The sequence below is a fragment of the Galdieria sulphuraria genome (assembly GCF_000341285.1).
Source record: "Galdieria sulphuraria unplaced genomic scaffold scaf_11, whole genome shotgun sequence".
In the NCBI taxonomy this organism is placed as follows: Eukaryota; Rhodophyta; class Bangiophyceae; order Galdieriales; family Galdieriaceae; genus Galdieria; species Galdieria sulphuraria.
This window is the reverse complement of record NW_005178464.1, coordinates 198,304-221,157: the sequence shown is the minus strand read 5'-3', so window position 1 is coordinate 221,157 and position 22,854 is coordinate 198,304. Positions and strand designations below refer to the sequence as shown.

Below are 22,854 nucleotides of genomic sequence, written 5' to 3'. Positions count from 1 at the left end.
TAGTAATTACAGCATTGGATTTTCTGCTTGTCAACTTGCTAGTTGTGTCTGTTTGACACTTTAAAACTTTTTATTCCCTACTTTACATATGTGGCAGTTCTATCTACCTTGACTTTCTTTATCACTCTAGGAAAGGAATATGACAATTTCAGACAAGATAAAATTGCCAACACTAGAAAATACAATTCAAGTATTTTGCAGTCAACTACGGAACAAGTCAAGGCTTGGAACCAATAGTTGTGCAGTTTCTACGTTCTAGATTCTTTTTACAATTCTTCCTGTTAGCCATTGCGTTGAAAATCCTTCAAAGGGTAACAGAATCCACTCTTTTCTTCAAGTTGTGAAACAAAACTCACAAAGTTGGAGAGGTTTTCAAGTTTCTAGGAGACAATACATACGTCTGTTGAGTCAATGAGAGTGATTAGAAACACTGACTTGATATTAGACAAGGGTTTTCAAACAGACTGGAAAGATTCTCAAGTCAAAGTCGAACAATTCAGACACAAAACTCAACTGGTCTTTCTCAATAGAAGAAAACGTTGTTCAAAGGAAATAGCAAGATCATCTTTCCTCGTGGTTTTTTGTGGTCGCAGTTTTGTAGATATGCTTTTCTTGTTCACGGCTTTATATCCAGGCCTGTTTTTAGAATTGTCTAAACTACTACTAGTGTATTTGGATAATGTGGTACTACAAACTCGCGAGTTGATCAATGACTTGTGAATCCTTTTTTTCTGTTCTATTAATATCTCTAGTACAACCTTTTGTCTGCTATAAAATTTCTTTGCTTGTATTGATCATTTCAAAGCGTCATTGTGTATCAAAACACTCTTCTTCAATAGATCAAGCTACTGCCGTTTTTGCTCAAGTTCATCATCTTGTAAAAAGAACAATAGTAGCAAGTTCACTATAATTGCGTTTGCTCTCAGGATGAGGTGGAATTGGACTAGATAGATTGTTTGCTGATAACTTTCGAGTCGTTGTTGTACCTCTATGAAACTTTTGCCAACAACTCTTTTGATATTCTTTCTAGTTCCTTGTACATGGATTGTAGTCTATTGAATCGTCCAAATTGTAAGAGATCAACAATATTTGAAAAACCAAGCAACCTTTGCGGTACAAATAGTTTGACTGTAACCAACGAGTCTAGAATATTTTAGGGTGTGGCGATCTGAAGAGTTGACTTGTGTAAATAAAGTAAATGGTATACAGTAATTCAACTACTGTGTTCAACGAGAAATTGCTTTTTTTACACTCTTTTGTAACTGTTATAGCAAATAAATCAACTTTATTTCGTTCCTATGATCAAAAAAAGACGGAAGAAGAAAGTATGGAGCAACTTTTCTTTCAACTGGCAAATTCTGTTCCCCAATTGCTACTTCTAAGATAACTTTGCCAAACTTTTCAGAAAACAATTCAGTCGGAACAATAGTTGTACAACTAAAAATACTCTCCCAATTCGTAATTGGACATTACTCGTACGCATATTTACTATACCTTGCCATTATGCAATACGAGAAGAAGAAATTGGAGATCTTTGCTTCTAGTTTTAAATAATTTTCGACAAGTTTCATTGCCTTGGGAAATATGACATTTTTTAAACAATAGAAGAATTCAATAGTTTCGTTTGGAATCATAGAAAATAGTCAGTTTTGACAACAAAAGAGGAACCTTTGAATATGTGAGGTGAATCAAGTTTTTTCTTAGAGTGTTTAACGCTTAAAGCAAGACGAGTAGGATAGGGTATAATAAAATCTCTTTGACAAGTACTAGGACGTGTACAAGTGCTCATAAAGATAGTTTTTCAACAAGTATTTTTATGAGCAGCTCTTTTACGTAGCTACAATACTTCCAAGAACACTTCAACTCAAATATCTCTAGACTTTCTTGGACTGTTCTGAGTTCTTATGAATATCAGATTTTGTTTCAAAACAAACAAACAACTCTGCCAAAACGAATACTGATACAAGGTGCCATGATTGACTTTGTATACAAGCACAGAGATCATTTCGTCCACAATGGATTTCAAGTGTTCTCTCTCTCTCTCTGTGTGTGTACACACACACAATGAAGTTTAGACGCCAAGTCCAAACGGTTTCTATTGAGAACGAAAACTATATTTATTACTTTGAGAAACCCCTATGATTCAAAAAGACCCTCTTGAATAAGTAAACAAGCAGTACTCTTTACGACCTTTTTCATATGGTTGATAGCGACTACAAAATATTGGGACAAAAATACTTTGTTCTTCCTAAAATGTCTAAAAACAATTGGGTGGTCTAGCAAAAAACTATTCAAAACCCAAAGTGGAATGTACTATATAAGAAGAATATTGCTGTCTTGACTAGCGTGTTCTTCATCGGGATACAAAACAAGAATTCAATAGATCTATTCCATTCCACACTTTACTTCACTCTAGGATCGTTTGCTCCTTGTGCTGTTTAAAGAGGGCCTTGAAACACAGGAAAAATTTTCTGATTGAGTTTTTCAACAAGTGGAAGGGTCCAACGATATCAATTGCACAACAATATAGATCGGAAAAGAAAACAAAAGACATGCCAATGTAGTATACCTGTGTTGCAATTGTGCGTTGGCTCATATCTTTTTTTTTTAATAACCAGTGTTTCTATATTTAAATTTTACAAAGGAAAGGTTTTTAATTTGCTGTGGATTCCAAAGATAATTTAGTTATTCCATGGTTCTCCATTTTGTTTTCAGTTTCTTTAGCCTTTGCTAGTTTTTTCTATTTTTCATTCCTATTTAGCGACCAAGTTTTACTTTCATCTCTCAGGATGAAAAACTGGAAACTTTTTATTTTGTTCTCCTTATTTTTTCGGTTATCTCCCTCTTAGAATTGTATACAATTGCATTTTATTTCTGGGTCAAACATATATGATATCAAAGCTATTCTGGATACTGGACAAAGTTTAAGAACATCAAGAGATTGATATTCAAGTCAATTCAACATTGTCTAATACAAATGCATCGTTCAAGTTGCATGAAAGAACAACTAAAGAATAGTTGCAATTGTTGATGTTTCATGCAAGTTCAATTCCCGTTCCAGTGAGAGGTCTCTTAATCATTACAGAAAATCACTTCACGATCAAATATGACTATAAAGTCCAACATTTTGCTGTATGCTGATTATTCCAAGTATTCAGTTCACGACAAGTATGTCCATTCACTTGCTTTGAAAAGAATGCTTCAATAGCTTTGATGGTTCCATTACATTATGGGCTCTGAGGTTTCTCCTTGTTCAAGAAGAAACAGAAAACTTTTTTGACACAAGGAAAGCGTCTCCATCAAAGAAAAGGCATACTTGAAAAATATTGTTGTAGATAAGATAAATGGTTTTGTCAATTTTATAGAGTGACTGCGTTTCTCTTGTTGTGTTGTTGCATTTTGCCAACACAAATGTGCTACCATAAAGATTTTTCATCCTTGTTTTATGAAAGTTGGAAAGAGACTTTTTCATGCAATACATGTCAGTGTTGTACATATCTAGATATTTCTATCGATCTTACTTGAAAAATTCTTATATAAATGTTTAAAACTTTTCATGAACATAAAGGTTCCGAATAAATTCTCTCAAGACACTTCATATAAAGTGCTCTTTCACGAAATACCTTCTTCAATTCCGTATAAAAGACTATCCGTGTAATTCAAAATTGAAAAAGTACATTGGAGTCAACCAAAAAACCTCAATTGTACACTAAAGAAGGTCTTGAAATAAATATCAAGTTGTCGTGTGCAAACAAACGGTATATCCATTTTCCTATTTATCAAAGCAAATCCTTTCAAACTGTTGCTCATAAGTGCTGCTACTTTTTGTTGCAGTTATTGACAAAGATAGTTGGACTCTCAAAAAAAAGGTAAAAAGTTGATGTTGTGCTTTATTTGTGAAAGTTTTATTAGTAAAACGAAAACATTCGTCTCGTCCAGACATTTAAAATCGTTTGCTTCGTAAATGTGTTTTCGATAGGTGTTTTTTTTAAGGATTTCGTTACTAGATGTGCTACCCAAATAGTTTCTGTTTGCAAGTATTCTTACCATTCAAAAAAACACAGTCTACTTGTATGGGAAACTATTTTGAAAAGTGACTTTGAGTGAAACAATAAACACCATTTCAGTCATTAGGATATAGCTAACAAGTTAACCTTTGCCGTTTGTCTCATAGACTAGTCCTTTTGAACAACAAGTTTTTGAAACAACTTAAGAAAAACCACGCTGCTATCAAAACTTACAAACAAACCACATAAACTGTATGGTAAAACAAAATAAAACATAATGAGAAAGCAAATTTTGGATATAGCACTGAACCTGTTTGCAGACTGTTGAAAGAAGCAACTTCCACAAAAGGGAGTGGAAGAAATGGTTCTGTTAAAAATGGATAGCAAAGGTAGCACTCGATTACATGGTGGGAACAGGAGTACACGAGGCAGAAACCTTTGAGTGAACAAAGCTACTTCACAATAACCTTTGGCTGGAGAAAGACTCGGTGAACTCTTGAGGACTTTTCTACACCAACTATCTGTCAACTTTTCCAATCTACACTTGGGAATAACCATGTGAATGAATATGGTCACAATCGAAACATAAATTCCAAATCGAGTCTGAAGAAATGTAAAGCCATATCCATTTCATCAAAACGTTCCAATTCTTTATGAAGCTTTTAAAGTCAGTTTTTTCTTTTCCTCTCTGCTTTATTTTTCATAAAAACAATTTGCGATGAAACAATATTTCCTTTACAACCTAATTCAATAAGGAGAATAAAGAGAAAGTTTAAAAAGAGGGGATAGGCTGCTTCAAGTAAGAAATAGATGGGGGGGGGGGTAACACAAGCCCTTTTCAATAGTTTAGCTACAAGGAAATGAAAATAAAGACTTGGAGATTTTGCCAAGAAACGTTTCTTCTCTATAAAAGGTACTTCCAACCTCGATAAACTAGCAAGTATTCATATACCTTGAGTATCTTGTGATGAAACAACAGACAAGTTCGAAGTTTTCAACGCTGTGAAACTTTTCTTGTGTTATTGAACAAGTGGAGTTGATGAAAAACTTGTGTCTTTGTTTTCCTTCCCTAGACCAATCAGCATTTATAGTCGTATGGACATAGATCTTATTGCCCCTCTTTGCGATGGGGCTTCCGGCCCTCTTTCACAAGCCACTGTGGCAAAATGCTCATATACTTTGTGCAATCGATTTTGGGTCAAAGAGACTACACCTACGATTCTTCTACGAATTTTGCTTTATCTGAAATGTCTTCAACACGGTTTTGAATACTTGCTTTATGGGTTGCTGTTCTATTAACAGATTGGATATGAAGAGATTTCTCTCTAGTGAGCGAGAAGACGAAGGCCATTTTGAGCATCCCAATGAATATACAGAAACAACCCAAGATTGGCTTACCCCAGGACTCCAGGATACGCAAGCAACCAAACAATCCGACTGGCAATCTCATCAACTTGGTGATAAAATAGGCTGGAGAATGAACACCTCAACGACACAAGAAGCTTGTCCAACAAAAACATTTATCCATACCGATATGACGAGAATGTCAGCTTTGATAACGAGTTCATTACCGGAGGAAGATGGTATCTTCAGAGCGAGACAAACGTCAGAAGATAGAGATTCTAACAGCAACTGCTCGTCCACTGAGAATACTTACACAACAGACACTACGAGTAGCAGTTTTACAATAAAGAAAAGGAAAAAGACAAAAGCAGAAAGAGAAGCTCGTCGAGTGAATCCAGCTATATATGCACCGTCAATACGGCCGAGATTTGTAATATGTAAAGGTAGGTAAGAGTGATACCAAATCTTCAAACGTTCCAAATGACTTGTTCAGGTTGTAAAGATGAGTTGTGGCCACCTAATTGTCGATATCATACTAGACACTGCGAATTTGCTGCAAGATTAGAAGCAAAAAGTAGGTCTTCTGCAGACCAAAAGGATCAAGAAGACAAGATTGCCGTAGAAAACCTCGTCAACGACGAGAAATAACTTCACACCAAGACGAATCCTGTATGAATAACAAAGTCTCTCTTCTTTTCCAAATACTTGCAACTAGGACGTCAGAGAATCTTACATACTTGAATAGCTCTTGCTACTTTACAAATTTTGCAAGGTAGGTAGGTACGTCACACAAGTGCCATTTCAAGAAGGAAGACAAAGAAAAAAAATTTTGGAAAGCTATTCCACGTCAAAGTGACTAGCAACTATGTAACCAACGTCTTCACACTAGGTGCAGTGTAAAACCAACTCTACGTACTTTTAAAAGTCTCTCCTAGAAAAGCTTCTGATACACACAGCTATGACACTACTATAACAAGTTTTCAACTACAATGTTGTCAACTCACTTTGTAAAAGAAATCCATCCCATTGGAGATCAACAAGTAACTCTCACTGCCAATCATTATAACCCAAAAATGGTTTTCGTGTATCTGCGATATGTCACTCTCAGTTTTCAAAGTTGGGAAAAGAAAAAGAGGGTTTGCTTCAACTGCAAGTCAAAAACACTGAGGCCATTTTTGGTGCAGTGCGTTGAACAAAATAGGCGTGAAGAACATGGTCTTGTTGAAGAGTCTTTGGATAAGCGAGCTTTGCGTCGGAAGTTGACGTCTTCCGAAAAATTCAACCGTAGGGGCTTTGCAGAAGAGAAAGAGGCAACGCAATTACTCATGAACTCGGAATTTTCCTCCACGCTTTTGCAAGAAGCGAAAGCAGGAAACAATGAAATCCGCAGTGGTCAAGTGACTGTGAAGCTAGCAGACTCGTATGGTTTTTGTTGGGGAGTCGAAAGAGCAGTTGCTATGGCTTTAGAAACAAGAAAACACTTTCCTAAACAGAAAATATGGATTACCAACGAAATCATTCACAATCCCAAAGTGAACGCAAGGTATCTGGTTTACTAGTTGCCGGCTTTCGTGCTCACCAGTATTTATTCTTAGATTGGCTGAGTTAAATGTGCAGTTTGTACCACATAAAGATTTTGTGAGAGATTTTAGTGCAGTTTCCAGTGAAGATGTAGTTATTTTGCCTGCTTTTGGTGCCACGTTGAGTGAGATGGAATATCTTTCCAACCTCGGTTGTCAGATAGTGGACACTACCTGTCCTTGGGTTTCTAAAGTCTGGAATTCAGTGGATAAACACAAAAGAGCAAACTGTACTTCTGTTATTCACGGCAAGTGGAATCATGAAGAAACTATTGCCACTGCTTCCTTTTCGGAAAAGTAAGTATGATAGTTATGAGTACATTTCAGTTCATTGAATAATACTTTAGATATATTATTGTTTTGAATATAGAACAAGCACAATATGTTTGTAAATATATACTATATGGAGGAGACAAAAATGAGTTTATTTCAAAATTTAAATACGCCATTTCTTCAGGTTTCGATCCAGATACGGATTTGGAAGCTGTAGGAATTGCCAATCAGACTACAATGTTGAAGAATGAGACAAACGCCATTGCCAAGTTATTTGAGGAAACTATGTTGAAAAAGTTTGGACCTCAGGAACTTTCTAAACATTTCATTGCTTTTAATACGATTTGCGATGCCACACAAGAACGTCAAGACGCTATGCTACATCTCATTGAACAACCATTGGATTTAGTTTTAGTGGTGGGAGGATTCAACTCGAGCAATACTAGTCATTTGCAAGAAATTGCTGAGAGAAAAGGCATTCCCAGTTATTATATCGATGGACCTGAAAGGATAGGTAAGTTTTGCTCAAGTATGAAGAAGAAATGATTTCAGCTCATTACAACATATTTCATTTCCTGTATAGGTCCCCAAAACCGCATTGTATTTCGTTCATCTTCCAGTCAAGAGTTGATTGAAAAGGAAAACTTTCTTAAACAGGGACCTGTTACTGTTGGTGTAACTAGTGGAGCTAGTACTCCTGACAAGATTGTTGAGGATGTTTTAGAGCGCGTTTTTATGATCCACAAGTTATATTGTAATACTTGACTATATAAAGATATGGGGGATTAGATTAATATAAGTCATCAGGCATTTTTAGTCCTTTTGTCGAAAAGGAAATGGATATAAAGAAAACAATGTTGAAAAAGCTGAAACACAATGGTTGTTATAAAGCTTTATGCCAATCGTATACTTTAGAACATTTCCATTTGCAAAGTAAAGAGATACGTCACCATTCATATGCTATTATTAGGATAATTGAGATCTAAACTAAAATAGTTTTCCAGTTCCAAGTCGCTAGGAGACACCGACCAATCGGCAAAAGATTTTGCTAATAAAGGAGAGGAGTCAAACAGCAGTACCACGGGTTCTCCCATATAAAACTCCTCTTGAAATGGTACTGATTCCTCCCAATACTCACTCTCACCAACCTCCGAAGAATGGTTTGCAAAAGACTCCATCCTAAGTCTCCCCAACTCAAGGGCTCTCAATCTTTCTTCCAGTCGTGAAGCCAAAAGTGATAGTTCGATCAGCTGAGCATATAACTGTTCAATGATTGCCAAACGACGTTTCCGTGATCGAACAGCAGAAGCTCTGTTCCTCAACTTCCTCTTTAACAAAACAAGATTCCTCTCTTCCGTGCTCATCCTTCTGGCCCTAGCAGAAGTAGTCCCCGACAAATGTCTGAGTTCATGTCCACTAGAAGCTGCAAGTAGACCCGTAAATACAGTATCTCCAGTGTTGCTTCTGAAACCAAACTTTTCAGAGCTCATTTGCCAGACTATGGTGAAGTGCAGTACATAGAAAGAAAAGGCATCAACGGCTCAATCTGACATTACGATCCATCATCCCTTTGGAGATTGTTTGATTGGCCCTCTTGTGAATTTTGTCTCGAAGAAAATTTCATCTTCCTTTTGGATCTGCCAAGAGATCCAAGCTTCTTTATCCTTCTTCTTGTATAAAATTGATTGAAAACTAAATTACAACAATGTAAACTATCCAAATTCAAACACTAGTAAATGAAAAGGATCTTTCTGTCGTATTCTCCCACTGTTGCTTCTCAATAGTAAAGTTCCCCTTTACCTTTGTCCCCATAAGTTTGGCTCTCAATACAGCCACCTGATATTCGACAGAAAGTAACCTTTTCAACTGAGTAAATAGATGTGTACGAACTTCTTCAAATCTTGCGTCCACTTTTGATAAACACCCTTTCCCTTCATACAAACATAAACGGCATTGCAATTGCTTTATCAATGTCTTTAAAGAAGACACTTGATCAATTATCTCATTCAAAATTATCGTTCTTCTTCGTCTCGAGCGAGCAGCAGAATTCCGGTTTCTCAATTTCCTCTTATACAGCATTAAGGCTCTCTCCTCAGCAGTCATTTTCCGACCTTCTGCAGATGTTGAGCCTTTTAGATCTTTCAAGTGTTCCAATGGAAAAGTTTCTAATTGCCTTTTTCTTCTCCTTCCTGGACAATGTAAGGAAGGTTCCTTTGGGACATAGTCTCCGTCTTCCGATAATGTCATCATTACAGAATGGTAACTATTGTCTTCCCAGGGTGGATCCCAAGTTGGGTCATCATACTGTATTAGACTGTCACGAAACACTTGTTCAAAGTGGTCATCTTGCTCTTTACTGGTTACCAGAGGCACGTTTGGTGATTCATCAGAACATGAGTGACTCACACTACTTGATATTTCCAAGGTGTCTTGTCTGTTAGCTTCACTTGACAACGAAAAAGGACAGTTAGAGCCATTCTGACGCCACCAAGGACTGGTTTGCCCTTCAAAAGCATGGATACAGTTACCACTCCACTTTAGTTTTCCAAGGTCCTCAAAGGGAACTTCCGTGAACGAAGGCTCTTTGCTTTCGGTGGCAAACTGATAACTCTCCAACTCCCAATCCTCTGTCCAAGCACCAAAAATTTCTTCAAAGGAACCCATGAACTATATAGGAAAACCTCAAGGGTTTCAAAGTGTTGTGAAACTAGACTATTTCTTGGAGAGAAGCACAGTTTTCTCTTTCTATCTCTCCTTGCCCCCTTCTATTCGCCGTTATTTTTATTCTTTATTTTTATTTCTTTGGATTTACGTTTTTGGGAAGGGAGGAACGAAGATGATTGGCCCTCATCACAGTGGAAGCAAAACGTGTTTCGTTGTCCAAGGATTTTTATTCCATTTTATTTTTCTCTCTCTGTTTCCCTTTTTAATTTTCCCTCATATAATAATGGTCTCTCCTTCTCATGGCTGACTAGGTTTTAAACAAGAAGGAAATGGCTTGAATGTCCGTCTCCAAGTCTTTGAAAACGGACAGAAAAAAAGCAGACATAGAGTTTATTAGTTTGAAGTGCAGTAAATTCAATTGATTAATAAGTAGCTTCTCTTTCAAACCTGTTGAATAAAGTAACTGAAAGGAACAAGCGGGTAAAAAAGATGACGTAAGAAGTGACCGAGAGAGTTACTTTAAGAAGCTTTGATTTCTCTAGCATCCCCATTTATGGAATACCACTGAAATGATTTTAGGTCATACTTGCAGTTGAACAAAATCTGCAAAAGATTAGTGTGATAAGTATCCTAAAGAGGAGAATGTAGCTTTTGAAAAACCCCCACATTATCATTATTTCAAAAGAAGAGTGGGTTTGGGTAAGAGGCATCCTTGTTCCTTGTTGTCGATGGAACAAAATCAAAAACGAATAAAAACCATCGTCAAAGAGTCTCTCAAAGTTCTAACAAAGCCTTGGGCAATATTTATTGAAGAGTTGAATCATAGATGGCAGACATCTTCCAATAGACTTTTGTTGGTTCTCGGAGTTTGGTTTGGCGCCTTTGTACTTTTAACGACGTTGTTTACTTGCATTCTTCTGTACAAGGATAGTAATAAAGCGCCCATGGCGAAGGAGAAGTCAGAGAATAAGGAACAAAAGAAGGAGCAAGTTGTCAAGAACTCCCCTTCGAGAAGCCCAGCAGCCTCCTTGAGACATAGAGTTCCCAAGACTTCATAAGAGGCCGCCTAAGAACAAAAGTACTTTGTCATAAGTAATGGTTGAGTCGGTTTGGTGTCTTGACAAACCTCTTTCAAGTAGACTCCTCGTCAATACAGGAACAAAATATTTCGCCTATTTTAACGTCAGAAAAGAAACGATTTTATTTCGACCATTCTAGATACACTCAAGGATTATTAGTTCTTTCTAGAGGTACATACACTTCTCCACCAGTCTCTCCTACTTGTTCGCCACTCACAGTCTTCCTAGTCGAAAGAAATTCTTTGCTTTTCTCCTCCATACCTTTCTTTCGGGCCTCTTCCACCGAATTGTATCCGTGTTGCTTAGCATAGGCACGGATATCTTCTGTAATTCTCATAGAACAGAATTTGGGCCCACACAGGGAGCAAAAATGTGCCACTTTAGCACCTTCAGAGGGAAGTGTCTCATCATGCATTGATCTTGCAGAAACTGGATCCAAAGACAAGTTGAATTGATCTTCCCAACGAAACTCAAAGCGTGCCTTTGAAAGTGCGTCATCCCATTGTTGTGCCAATGGATGACTTTTTGCCAAGTCTGCAGCATGAGCTGCAATTTTGTAAGCTATCACACCAGCCTAAATGCCTTGGAGTTATTATCATATGCCATGACTCTTATCAAAACATACCTTGACATCTTCTCGATTGGGTAGACCCAAATGTTCTTTGGGAGTTACATAACACAAAAGTGCTGTTCCCAAAGTGGCAATATTTGCAGCTCCTATTGCAGAAGTGATATGGTCATAGCCTGGAGCAATATCAGTTGCTAAAGGACCCAAAGTATAAAAAGGAGCTTCTGAACACCAATCCAACTGCTTTTGCATATTTTCTGGAATCTTATGTAAAGGTACATGTCCAGGTCCTTCATTCATTACCTAAATTTTCATAACATATTTCGATAACTTCATTCTGAATGTATAATTGCACTTACTTGAACATGATGCTCCCATGCTCTTCTTGTAAGTTCTCCTTGTGTATAAAGTTCAGCAAATTGTGCCTCATCATTGGCATCTTTGATACTTCCAGGACGAAGACCATCTCCTATAGAAAAAGCAATATCATAATGAGCCATAATATCACAAATTTCGTCCCAATGTTCATATGCAAAGTTTTCTTTGTGATGTGCAAGACACCATTTGGCATGAATCGATCCACCACGAGACACAATACCCGTCAAACGATTTGCAGTCAGAGGAACATATCTCAACAATACACCCGCATGAATAGTGAAATAATCTACACCTTGTTCTGCCTATATATATTTTTGAGTAAATATAGAAAAAGCATTCAACAAAATCAAAAGGAAACTAGCAATACCTGTTCAATCAGAGTATCTCGAAATACTTCCCAAGACAACTCTTCGGCAACACCTCCCACTTTCTCTAAAGCTTGATAAATAGGAACTGTACCTACAGGAACAGGACTATTTCGGATAATCCATTCTCGAGTTTCATGAATATGTTTTCCTGTGGATAAGTCCATCAAAGTATCCGCTCCCCATAAAGTAGCCCATTGAAGCTTCTCCACTTCATCTTCTATAGAAGAAGTAACTGCACTGTTTCCAATATTCGCATTGATCTTAACTTTAAAGTTTCTCCCAATGACCATAGGCTCCAACTCCAAATGTTTCCGATTGGAAGGAATGATCGCTCGTCCTCTTGCAACTTCGGCTCGAACCCATTCGGGATCTAACCCTTCTCTGGTCGCAGCATAAAGCATTTCTTCTGTAATCATACCTTTCTTTGCATAATACATTTGTGTGAATACTGGGTCACTCCTAGCTTCCCTTCTTTCAATCCATCTCTTCCTCAACTTTGGCAAACCCTCATAAGGACTTATATTCTGAGGTCCAGAAGTATCATAAGTATCAAAAGGTGGCTCTCCACCTGACAGATGGATTCTACGAAAAGGAATCCACAGAGTTTCTCCTGTTTCTGCATGCTTTACAGGCTTGAAATGCTTCGTAGAGTTTGGGAAGCACTCTTGATAGGTTGGGATACTACGGAAAGAAGGATTCCAAGGATCAGAAGTTGGTTTTATCCTACCAGAACCTGGTTCGTTTGTTTTGGGAGTCTCTGCTCTCTGAGGTTCTGTAGAGACCATACAAGGCCCAACAACAACACGAAAACGACAAGAACTTGAATACTGCCTCATCCATTTACTAGTATTATACAGGTTTTTAGAAAACAGACAACTCTTCTGCCTCTCTTTATATGGTCTGAGAAAGGTTGAAGTCCATGTAGGTTCCACAAACAGGAAACTCGACATTATTTTTATAATCTCTCTCTCAAAAGAAATCGATTTTTATTCAAAGCCGTTGTTAGTTGTGTGTTGTTTTTGGATGTCGATGATACATAAAAGGAATGTTCAGAGTCATTCAACTTGCATTGTTTTATTTTTTTTCATTTATTTATTGTTTTCTTCGCAAAATATTGCGGCTGAAAACCTCCCTTTGATATCCAACTTGAATACAAACGCTACCCTTTCTGCTCATGAAAGTCCTCAACCTCATGATTCTTCTTTGTTCGAGTCTTCTTCTTACGCTACTAGAGAAAGTGATTCCATCGATCAATATTCTGAACAAGCACAGAACTTTACAATTCTTGGCAAAAACTTTGGTAAAGCTCGTATGATTGGCTATGGTGAGGGACAGTATGAAAGAGAAGACAACGTTTCTCTAGACAATTTAGAAAGGGAGCCTCCTCTAAAAGTTTTGATAGACGGAAGTCAAGTTTCGAAAGTTTATGTTCACAATGATACTGCAATTTCTTTTATGTTAAACTCTAGTAGAATATATCCCGACTCGGTGATTGAAGTTTTGCAAGGAGAAAAGAAAACTGCGAGAATACCTATCTCATTGATACCTTCGAGTAAAACGGTTCCTTTGTCCAAGGAAGAAGAAAAGGACTGGAGTTTTGAACATATTTCCTACTCAACTCATAACGTTTATCAGTTGTATTCAAGACTGTTGGAACTATTGACTACTGAACAGAATAGGAATCGAACGTCATATTTTGAACAAGGTGTAGACTATTTGAATAGAGCTATTCACATTTTACAGGATCAACAAAGTCCTCTAGGTACCTTGGCGCTTTTGAAGGATCCCATGAACGAAGCCAAGAGACTTGCTCTTCTTTCAGTTGAAAGCTTCATATTAGGCTCTATAGAAGGAGATGATGGTTGTATGGTCACTTTGGGTGCACTTTATTTGTCCGGATTGAGTGATTGTATACCACAGAATTTATCCATCTCCTATTTATTTCTTGCAAAGGCTGCAGACTATGGAAATCCTGATGCACAAGCATTACTGGGTATTATATTTGCAAGTTCCTTTTCAAATACTCTTCTTCATTCGGTAGATATGGAACCTAAAAGTTTATGGACTCGAGTACGATTTCTGTCCAATTGGTTTTCCAGAAACCACATTACCTTTATCAAGAATACTTCCGTTTTAGAGTCTTTGAATCGATTACGTAGTGGCTTCTTTACTAATCATTTAAAAGAGCTCTTGGAACTAGAAAGCGAGCAAAAATATACTATTGCCTTGTTGTTGTGGACATTTGCAGCGGAAGGAGGGTCCGATTATGCACAAAGTGCTCTAGGTTTTCGTTATTTGTATGGAATTGGAGTGCCACGAGATTGTATCAAAAGTGTTTATTATTATAAGAGAGCAGCTTGGCAAACTATCCGTCAGAGTTTTATAGAACCCTATATTTCTAGCTTATCGCCATTCAATGCGTTTTTTGTGAATATTACTTCAGAAAAAGATGTTGGTCTTAGTTTATTGGGACGTCCTTCGTTGCCTTATTCTTCAGGAGAAGTAACTTTGTTATTTAATCATGAAGCTTGGATCAAGGACCGTCAAGCAACTAATGACATTATTGAATACAAATATCATGAAGCAGAAAATAATGATGGTAAATCGGAACTCTTTTTAGGAGAATTGTTTCTTTCAGGTGCGTATGGAGTCAGTCAAGACTTTGAAAGAGCTGCAGAATATTTTGAAAGAGCATCTCTTCATGGCTATCCTCAAGCAAATACGCTTTTAGGTGTATTTTCCTTATTTGGTTTGGCTAGTCGAGAAAAGAATGAAACAGTGGCATGGGAACTCTTTCATGAAGCAGCTCAAGTGGAAGATGCACAAGCATATAATGCCATTGGTTATTGTTATTATTATGGCATAGGAACTCTGAAGAATATCAGTGAAGCTGTACATTGGTTTCGAGAGGCTGCAAGTAAAGGCAGTGTGGATGCTTTATATAATTTGGGTATGTTGTCCTGGAAGGGATTGGATGAATATGAGAATATTCCAAATGCATATTCTTATTTCTTAAAAGCTTCCAAGCATGGACATTCTCATGCTACATATCGATTAGGGGAATTGGTGTTTTCAGAACCAAGTGTTATTGTAACAGGTGATCGATGTACTAAAGCAGCGTTATACTTCAAATATGTGGCTCAAAGAGGCCGACCTACTTATTTAATGAGTCGTGCATTTCGAGCTATGAGTATTCGTGATTATGGCACAGCATTACTTCGATATGTTCAAGCTGCACTTGCTGGAGTGGAAACAGCTCAATATAATGCAGCATATATGTATGAACATGGGCTTGGATTAGCTTATGGTGGTAAAAGAAATATATATTCAAAAATACAATATTGGAAGTCTCGTTTGGGTTTCCATTCATCCATTTCCTCAAAGGATTTGGCTATCTATCAAAATGCACATTATTATTATCGATTATCTGCTAGACAAGGAAACCCCTATTCACAACTAAAGATTGGTGACTTGTTTTATGATGGATATTTGGATAATAACCACTCTCTTGGATACAGAAAAGCTGCAGAAGCGTAAGTATATCATATTTGATGATTTATATTTGTTTACTATTTTGTATTCATAGTTACTTTAAGGCAACAGAAATGGGCAATGCTGAAGCATCTTTCAATTTGGGTTATATGTATTTTAATGGTATCGGATTCGCACGAGATTTCCATTTAGCCAAAAGATATTATGATACTTCCGTAAACCTTTCTCCAGAAGGAATGGTTCCCGTCCAAATTGCTTTACGTATACTTGACTGGTTTCAAATGTTTCATCACTTGGTAGGAATCATATCTCAACGATGGTTGACAAGCAAATTACTTTTGAGTCACCTTTCAAAAGCACTTGAAATGCTTTCACATTGGATGTCTCTCAGTGTATTGATGGTTGTTTCTTCATTTACATGGTGGATATATAGAAGAATGTTCAGTTGATGCCAATTTGTTTTCAAAGAGGAAGGTTGGTGAGTTGTTCCTTGATAAGTTGCCTTTCAATTTGGAATGCTGCACGATGATAAGGTGACAAGATCCAATGACGCCAATAGTTGGATTGGAGAGCTGATAACATTTGATTATGCACGTGGAACCAAAGCACATTTCCTCCAAGTCCTATACAATCCCAATCAGATACAAAGGAGAATCTGAAGTAGTCACACCTTACTTTGAACAAGAGCTGCTCCCAATAGATCCAAATCAGAGCACTAGCCACATCATCAGTAAAATGTTCGTATACAATGCTTGATGATGATGATGACTTACTTGCCATAAAATTCGCGGGTCTCTTATATCTCCACTTCTTAGTTGATACCACCACAAATGAGGAACTTGAAGTATAAGCAATTGAATGGCATTTCGTTCGACTGCCTTCAAAACTTGAAATGGAAATGATCTGGAATGACTGTGATAATTATCCTTTACTAAACTCTTAGCTTCAGAATTGATCCATTCATTCTTATAATAAAGCCGACAAGGTGCATTATGTCGATTAGTTGTGTTAAGAAAGATATCCAAATCTAACCATTCATCACTCACTCCCGCTATCCATAGCCAATTGTGTTGTTCAAAACATTTCGCAAAATGAGCATATAGATAAGATACAGCCTTGTTCCACTGTTCATGAACTTGAGGATTTGTTATTGCCAAGTTTACATTTAGAGGTGACATATCCACAATCCATGCACAAGACAAGTTCTTGAAGGTATATAGACAAACTTTAGCCAACTCGAGAATACCTCGGTCCAACTGTTGCCATTCCATAGAAGATAACTCAGCATTGGGAACAATAGGAATGGGTTCAAGTTCTCGCCATCTGTCATAACTTGAGTCAGCAACTTCCGGTGCTGGTAGTGCATTCTCACTTTCTAATATTTCCAAACATCTTCCTAGTTGAAGAATCAAACTTTCTGGAAAAAAGTGTTGTATACGCATATAGAAAAAGTTTGTTGGATAGAGAGTATTCATATCCTTTCTACTTTCTAATTGAAATGAACGTAACCAGTTCAATGTATCTGATACAAAGTTGTTGATAAGAGAACTATTCTTTTGCTGTATTGAAAAAGAATCCAAACAAAACAACTGCGGAAAGCAAGATTGTTCTAATAATAAGCTCTTGTTATCTTGTTGAATCACTTGATAGTTTCCTCGACTTTTTGTTTCATAATATAATATTGCAAAACGTGGCCAGCGTAATAAAAACTCAACTGTGGCAAGTTGATCTAATAAACGAGAAGCTGGAAGTTTGGATAAAAGTTTTTGTGTTTCTTCTACACCTCGCAAGTCACATTCTGAATATGAAGGTGCAAAGAAGGTGGTAGCAGATAAACTCCAGCACTTGTCACTTTTCAAGGAACGCAACCTAAAAGGATAATACAAAGCCACTCCCACTCCAACAAAAGAAACCCCAGTCCACACAACTTTCCAACTTGTCTTGTTCAAAAAACTATTCAACATTCCTCTTTATTTTAACTTTTGAAATCCCGATGGACAATATTCTCATCCCAAAAATAATAAAACTATATAACAACATGACTTTTAAGAATATTTAAGCTGCTCTCAAAAGAACACGACGTTTCAACTCTTCGCTAAATAAACTGACCTCTTTTCTAGCACCGCCCAGGATATCTCGATTTTCTTCAATACGACGAGTTAAATAGGGCATCACCTCCTCTATAGGTCCAAAGGGAACATATTTGCAAGTATTATAACCCTCTTTAGCTAGAGCCATAGTCATAGAATCTCCCATTCCAAAAAGCTGAGCAAAATACACGTTAGGATTGCTAGCGTGCAGTTGCTTCTGAGCCATTTGAGTTGCTGCCTTCTCCACCGAATCTAAGTTGTGGGTAGCTAGCATTAAAGAGGCACTATTATTGCTAACTTGAGAAACCATTCTAGCTGCAATATCGTTGTAACAACGATGCGTGTCCTCTATACAATCAAAAACTGGTGAAGAATAACCCTTTTCCAAAGCCAACCTCCTTTCAAAAAACAAATATGCGCCACGGACAAGTTTTGCAGCATATTTAAAGTCCAAGTTGGAACCAAGACCCAAGCCTTGTTCCACACGGTCTACAGCTGATTTGAGATAACACTGTACAGTGGTATAGACAATGGCAGGGCTATGCATGTCCCTATTATAGCGTTTTTGCATACCTAACGCAAGATACTCAATGGCTTCTTGGACATAATATTGCTCAGCATCAATTAAAATAGGAACACCCTTCTCATACGCAGCCTTGCAAACGCGGTCTAAACGAGAAATAACTTGCTGCCATTCTGCTGCTTCTTCGTGAGTCAAATTGGGAACATTCATGGGATTCAAGGTCAACTCAGGATCTACACTGGTAATTCCACCGTTCCCGTGAATAGAACAAGTAACCTTTTCCAAAACACTCATTGGTGATACAGCAGAAACTTTGATACAGCTGAATCCTCCTGCACCAATATCCCTAGCCTGAAGAATAGTGGACTCAACAACAGAAGCCGCCGAATCGTACACGTTCTCCTCTCCTACCAAACCTTCCGCAGCATAGTCAAAAATACAAGAAATACCCGAGTCCCGAAGTCTTTGGGTAGCTGTAACTGCTTCCACCAAAGACTCACCTCCACAAAATTGTTCAAAAAAGGTTTTCTTCACAACATAATTGGCAGGTTGACGCATCACATTTGGCAATTTTTGAGTGGCAGAAAAAATTTTGGGACCAACACTTGCTACTAATGGCAATTGCGCCATTTTCAAAACCAAATAAGAACGAATAAGATGAAGAGTGCTTAAAGAACCATAAGTAGCTGCACTGTCATTAACTTGAAGCTTCTTGCCAGTCTTGTTCCCACTATATGGCAAAGTAGTAGACTCATATTCTTCCACATATGAAGGTGAAACTGCTGAAGCAGTCGTGAGTTCATTAGAGTGGGAAGTAGCCGACGTTGTTGTTGTTGTCGTGGGTGTCGAGCCTCTAGCAGAACCTTCCGCAGATTTTCCTCCTACTGCGTTGTAAGGTTTTGCTGCTAGACGATTAGGGACTCCTAATAGTAAAGGGGCAGTCTTCTTTCTACCACCAATACCTGCATGGAGGTTGCGTGAAGGCTGCAACTGCTCCTTGGCTTGCTGCAGTTGCTCCCAGGAATTCCGGGAAGAAACAGAGAACTGATAGAGTTGTTTAACTCCTCCAGAAACTTTGCTCATTATGATGATGATATGGATATAACGAAGAAAAGACGGAAACAAGTGACAAAAGTGAAAACTTGAAGAAAAAATACAAAGGGAAAACTTTCACCAATAGAGTAAAAATAAACTTGTTTCAAGAAGAAACTACAGCAGCTGTTCTTTTTGAAACAAACAAACAAGCACAGCTTACACAATAACTTGTAATACTTTCTTAATACACAAGATAATAATGAAATGAATTGGCTAACCAACTTTTCAAAAGATAAAACTAGCTGATAAACTTATTTGTCTTTCACCACGCCAATCAATCACAAACCACAAATTCTTTAACCGATTTCCTTTCCGTTTTTCTCATTCAAAGCCCAAATTTGCAGATGGCGGCGTTAAAGCTGGTTTTGGCAAAATTCTTTGTCCCATTGTCATTTGAAACTGATTGGTAGATTCGATCATTGTCCATAGAACATTTTTCCCTTGGAAGGATCGTAGGATTTCTCTAGAAAGGGATCGGTTCATTTCTCTCTTTGTCAAAAACACGCTACTGGAAAGTAGTATTCGCAAGTCGTTCAAATACAACACGATCTACCTTGATATCCTAGAGAATATTTCATTCAATATTACCTTTTCACTAGAATTTACAGACCTCTCCATATATTTCATAGGTATACGCTATTATTTTGGTACCTTGAACATCTAATAAAACAAAAGACGGTCTACAATTTTTCAAAATAAAAAGTGTTCATTAGAGTGCAATGAAATTGTAGTCTCTACCTTTTGGGTTCCAAACTATAAGCAACTGGAGCACCTGTCGCCTTGAATAATACAATGAGTGGTCAATATTGTCATTTTCTCATCTGTTTCTCTTACTTACAGTTCCAGGATCAATGATAAGACCTCCATCGACAGTTTCTGTCATTTTCAACGAATGCGAATGACCAACAACAAGTACATCCACACCCATATCTCTATGTTTACTATAAGCTAAATTAAACAGAATAATACGCCAAGCAAACCTCCGAAGTGACGCCAGTGAGTTTGGATCGTTCCATGGAATCAGCTGGTGTCCATGGCAAAGACCGAATGAAAGTTGTCCCACGTTCGTAACACAACGTTCCGGATACTCGGATTGAACCTTTTTTTTTATGAGGATTCACTACTTTTACTTGTTGGGTGTTGAAAGATATACATCCACTTACGTCGTCCATATCTCCTTTGACGATCTGTATTTCGGGACAAATGACTTTGAGAAACTCTTCAGTCTCTTTGTCACATAGGTTTCCCTAAACAAACCACGAAATATTATTATTATTATTATTATTAAGAAAGTTTAAGCATCGTGCGCTTCTTACAGTACACAAAACTCGCTGTATTTTTCCTGGTACAAGAAGTTCTCGAAATTTGAGAGGAACTGCAGCCACTCGGTTAGGTACTGTATATGTATATGAGTATGTATCCAACGTAAAGTAGGTTCAGTATATGCATACTATGTAAATCTCCTATCGTGAGTACCAACTAGAAAGAGAGTTCATAAAACTGCAAAAGCCACACAATATGTAACTTACTACCATGATGAACTACAACCAACAAATGAATGAAAAATTTATTATTTTCAAGTGGTGTTTTGAGTGTGGTGGTGTTACGATATGCCCGTCAAGTTTTGTAAAGAATGTAACAATATGTTATATCCTATGGAAGACCGAGCCTATCTTCAGGAAACTGGGGAAAGAAGAATGTTATATGCTTGTCGCAACTGTTCCCATAAGGAAGTTGCGGAGGACTTGGGAATTCCAGTTTATCGAAATGTAGTCACTTCAACCAACAGGTAAGCCCTTTCTGGGACTTGAAGTTGAACAAAAGATTTTTTGTTTTAAAGAGGAAAATTTTTGCAAATGTATGACGTATGGCTCGACCCTACTCTTCGAAGAACACGAAGTACACAGTGTTCACACTGTGGAAACCGTGAAGCAGTTTATTTTATGGGACCTGTTGGACGTAACGACACTGCAATTGTTTTATATTTTGTTTGTACGCATTGTAAACAGCAATGGTCAACAGCTGATGATCAAAACTAAGTTGAAACTTTAGATATCTATAAATCGAGAAAGCTTCTGTATCTTATTAAGCACCACATCGCCTTGTTTGATAGTTTGTTGGTACAATGAATTTCGAGTATCCGGCCTATTCGTTTCAATAATTCCTTGTATACGATCTATCTTACAATTGATACGCCCTGAAACAATGAAACGAGCAAGTTCCTTATCCAAAAATGTCGTACTTAAACCGAATGCCTTCGCCATGGCTTCCAAAGTAACCGACTGATATGATATAAGAAATTGATGGTATGCAACTATTCGTAACTCCCGAATAATATAAAATGTATGAGGTTTCAAATATCGGTCATGTTCCAGTTCTCCAAACAACCCAAGTAGAGCATTCATAAACTGATGATAGTCACATGCAACAAGTCCATTTAGGAGTCCAAAAATATTCTTTAACTGAAAGGCACAAGATAGAACTTCAGGTGACGTTATTACTTGCGTTTTCAAAGTAGGACGATCAACGGCAATCAAACTGGACAAAATGGTATAAAAAATAAACTGGGAATAGGAATGTAACTCATAAGCAGAGAAAGTAGCCAATGAGTCCAACAGTAATTTGGAAGCTCCCTTAAAATCTCTCTTCTGAAACAAATAAGTAGCTTCGTAAACTTTCAAACGATTGCGTCGTTCCCAATCTCCACCATTCTCAACTAAATCCTTTGCTCTTTCCAACGTCTTTGCTAAAAGTTTCTTACTGATACAATCTGCAAGTCCTAGTCGAAGGATACAAAATAAAATATCCAGTTTACTACCAACTCCCACCGCGTGAGACTCTGCTTTTTCATAGGCGTCCATTGCGTCTTGAAAGCTTCCTATTCTCGCAAAAAAGTCTGCACGTGAAACAAGTGCTTCCTGAACTTCACTTTCTCCCAAATTCTGTTCAGCATCCTACAAAAAGACAATGAAACAAGTATAACGAATCTTGTAAGATTTCTCACTCTCAACTTTTCTTCTATCGCTGAAAGTTCTTCACTCTTAGACGTCTTCAATGCATCTGTTTCTGCAAGAGTTAAGGCAATGGAAGGCTATCCAAAATAATACTGTAGTGTTAGGATCCAGTGAAGCTACAGAACACAGTAACTCACCAAATCTTTGGCAAGAGCTTGTAACAAAGGCAAGGCTTTTCTATCGAACAATATCTTCTTAAGCCTCTCTGTAGCACTTTTGTCCTGTAGTTCTTTCGCATAAAACTTGAGGTCTGCTATCTGAAAACAAATATCTTGAGTAATGTCAACTGCAGCATTCATTTTATATAACCCAAAACTCAAAACAATTTTTCTTGGAAAAGTTTTCTTTTGGCGCTTCAAATTATTTCAATTGAAAATGA

The 22,854-nt window shown here is 37.5% G+C and overlaps 15 protein-coding genes across 16 annotated transcripts; 7 read left to right on the top strand and 8 right to left on the bottom strand.

Moving 5' to 3' along the window:
* Positions 1 to 130: 130 nt before the first annotated feature.
* Gasu_18130 (uncharacterized protein) lies at positions 131 to 912 on the top strand (the record flags this gene model as incomplete). The annotated part of the gene is made up of 1 exon (XM_005707519.1): positions 131 to 912. A coding segment is annotated over one exon (107 nt), but the record flags the coding sequence as incomplete, so codon positions are not given.
* Positions 913 to 997: 85 nt separating this feature from the next.
* Gasu_18120 (uncharacterized protein) lies at positions 998 to 2,612 on the top strand. Its single transcript, XM_005707518.1, has 3 exons — positions 998 to 1,683; positions 1,735 to 1,833; positions 1,879 to 2,612. The coding sequence occupies exons 2-3, from the start codon at positions 1,817 to 1,819 to the stop codon at positions 2,066 to 2,068; spliced, it is 207 nt and encodes a 68-aa protein (XP_005707575.1). The 5' UTR covers positions 998 to 1,683; positions 1,735 to 1,816; the 3' UTR covers positions 2,069 to 2,612.
* Positions 2,613 to 3,889: 1,277 nt separating this feature from the next.
* Positions 3,890 to 5,177, bottom strand: Gasu_18110 (uncharacterized protein). The gene has a single exon (XM_005707517.1). It carries the CDS (start codon positions 4,563 to 4,565, stop codon positions 4,176 to 4,178), a length of 390 nt encoding a protein of 129 aa, XP_005707574.1. The 5' UTR covers positions 4,566 to 5,177; the 3' UTR covers positions 3,890 to 4,175.
* A 10-nt stretch (positions 5,178 to 5,187) lies between these two features.
* On the top strand, positions 5,188 to 6,302 carry Gasu_18100 (uncharacterized protein). Its single transcript, XM_005707516.1, has one exon. It carries the CDS (start codon positions 5,287 to 5,289, stop codon positions 5,800 to 5,802), a length of 516 nt encoding a protein of 171 aa, XP_005707573.1. The 5' UTR covers positions 5,188 to 5,286; the 3' UTR covers positions 5,803 to 6,302.
* Positions 6,303 to 6,307: 5 nt separating this feature from the next.
* Gasu_18090 (4-hydroxy-3-methylbut-2-enyl diphosphate reductase) lies at positions 6,308 to 8,062 on the top strand. Its single transcript, XM_005707515.1, has 4 exons — positions 6,308 to 6,894; positions 6,947 to 7,228; positions 7,279 to 7,718; positions 7,788 to 8,062. The coding sequence occupies exons 1-4, from the start codon at positions 6,341 to 6,343 to the stop codon at positions 7,967 to 7,969; spliced, it is 1,458 nt and encodes a 485-aa protein (XP_005707572.1). The 5' UTR covers positions 6,308 to 6,340; the 3' UTR covers positions 7,970 to 8,062.
* Positions 8,063 to 8,066: 4 nt separating this feature from the next.
* Positions 8,067 to 8,807, bottom strand: Gasu_18080 (uncharacterized protein). The gene has a single exon (XM_005707514.1). The coding sequence runs from the start codon at positions 8,692 to 8,694 to the stop codon at positions 8,158 to 8,160; it is 537 nt and encodes a 178-aa protein (XP_005707571.1). The 5' UTR covers positions 8,695 to 8,807; the 3' UTR covers positions 8,067 to 8,157.
* A 9-nt stretch (positions 8,808 to 8,816) lies between these two features.
* Positions 8,817 to 9,887, bottom strand: Gasu_18070 (uncharacterized protein). The gene has a single exon (XM_005707513.1). It carries the CDS (start codon positions 9,866 to 9,868, stop codon positions 8,927 to 8,929), a length of 942 nt encoding a protein of 313 aa, XP_005707570.1. The 5' UTR covers positions 9,869 to 9,887; the 3' UTR covers positions 8,817 to 8,926.
* Positions 9,888 to 9,897: 10 nt separating this feature from the next.
* Gasu_18060 (uncharacterized protein) lies at positions 9,898 to 11,042 on the top strand. Its single transcript, XM_005707512.1, has one exon. The coding sequence runs from the start codon at positions 10,597 to 10,599 to the stop codon at positions 10,924 to 10,926; it is 330 nt and encodes a 109-aa protein (XP_005707569.1). The 5' UTR covers positions 9,898 to 10,596; the 3' UTR covers positions 10,927 to 11,042.
* Positions 11,043 to 11,046: 4 nt separating this feature from the next.
* On the bottom strand, positions 11,047 to 13,257 carry Gasu_18050 (thiamine biosynthesis protein ThiC). Its single transcript, XM_005707511.1, has 4 exons — positions 12,261 to 13,257; positions 11,875 to 12,195; positions 11,573 to 11,818; positions 11,047 to 11,521 (listed from the first exon to the last, which is right to left on the bottom strand). The coding sequence occupies exons 1-4, from the start codon at positions 13,209 to 13,211 to the stop codon at positions 11,093 to 11,095; spliced, it is 1,947 nt and encodes a 648-aa protein (XP_005707568.1). The 5' UTR covers positions 13,212 to 13,257; the 3' UTR covers positions 11,047 to 11,092.
* Positions 13,258 to 13,267: 10 nt separating this feature from the next.
* Positions 13,268 to 16,392, top strand: Gasu_18040 (uncharacterized protein). Its single transcript, XM_005707510.1, has 2 exons — positions 13,268 to 15,794; positions 15,848 to 16,392. The coding sequence occupies exons 1-2, from the start codon at positions 13,285 to 13,287 to the stop codon at positions 16,200 to 16,202; spliced, it is 2,865 nt and encodes a 954-aa protein (XP_005707567.1). The 5' UTR covers positions 13,268 to 13,284; the 3' UTR covers positions 16,203 to 16,392.
* Positions 16,393 to 16,406: 14 nt separating this feature from the next.
* Gasu_18030 (uncharacterized protein) lies at positions 16,407 to 17,207 on the bottom strand. Its single transcript, XM_005707509.1, has one exon. The coding sequence runs from the start codon at positions 17,193 to 17,195 to the stop codon at positions 16,461 to 16,463; it is 735 nt and encodes a 244-aa protein (XP_005707566.1). The 5' UTR covers positions 17,196 to 17,207; the 3' UTR covers positions 16,407 to 16,460.
* Positions 17,208 to 17,326: 119 nt separating this feature from the next.
* Positions 17,327 to 19,457, bottom strand: Gasu_18020 (osmotic stress-responsive proline dehydrogenase, putative). Its single transcript, XM_005707508.1, has one exon. The coding sequence runs from the start codon at positions 19,447 to 19,449 to the stop codon at positions 17,809 to 17,811; it is 1,641 nt and encodes a 546-aa protein (XP_005707565.1). The 5' UTR covers positions 19,450 to 19,457; the 3' UTR covers positions 17,327 to 17,808.
* A 9-nt stretch (positions 19,458 to 19,466) lies between these two features.
* Positions 19,467 to 21,007, bottom strand: Gasu_18010 (vacuolar sorting protein 29). Of its 2 annotated transcripts, XM_005707506.1 has the most exons (9): positions 20,991 to 21,007; positions 20,913 to 20,940; positions 20,778 to 20,857; positions 20,625 to 20,708; positions 20,442 to 20,560; positions 20,300 to 20,393; positions 20,200 to 20,240; positions 20,072 to 20,141; positions 19,467 to 20,023 (listed from the first exon to the last, which is right to left on the bottom strand). In XM_005707506.1, the coding sequence occupies exons 1-9, from the start codon at positions 20,994 to 20,996 to the stop codon at positions 19,967 to 19,969; spliced, it is 579 nt and encodes a 192-aa protein (XP_005707563.1). In that variant the 5' UTR covers positions 20,997 to 21,007; the 3' UTR covers positions 19,467 to 19,966. The 2 variants fall into 2 exon arrangements, with proteins under 2 accessions (XP_005707563.1, XP_005707564.1); XM_005707507.1 differs by having other exon boundaries at positions 20,300 to 20,560.
* On the top strand, positions 21,008 to 21,412 carry Gasu_18000 (DNA-directed RNA polymerase II subunit I). The gene is made up of 3 exons (XM_005707505.1): positions 21,008 to 21,250; positions 21,302 to 21,326; positions 21,362 to 21,412. The coding sequence occupies exons 1-3, from the start codon at positions 21,072 to 21,074 to the stop codon at positions 21,389 to 21,391; spliced, it is 234 nt and encodes a 77-aa protein (XP_005707562.1). The 5' UTR covers positions 21,008 to 21,071; the 3' UTR covers positions 21,392 to 21,412.
* Positions 21,013 to 22,847, bottom strand: Gasu_17990 (26S proteasome regulatory subunit N7). Its single transcript, XM_005707504.1, has 3 exons — positions 22,613 to 22,847; positions 22,466 to 22,552; positions 21,013 to 22,415 (listed from the first exon to the last, which is right to left on the bottom strand). The coding sequence occupies exons 1-3, from the start codon at positions 22,772 to 22,774 to the stop codon at positions 21,510 to 21,512; spliced, it is 1,155 nt and encodes a 384-aa protein (XP_005707561.1). The 5' UTR covers positions 22,775 to 22,847; the 3' UTR covers positions 21,013 to 21,509.
* Between the last annotated feature and the right edge of the window lie 7 nt (positions 22,848 to 22,854).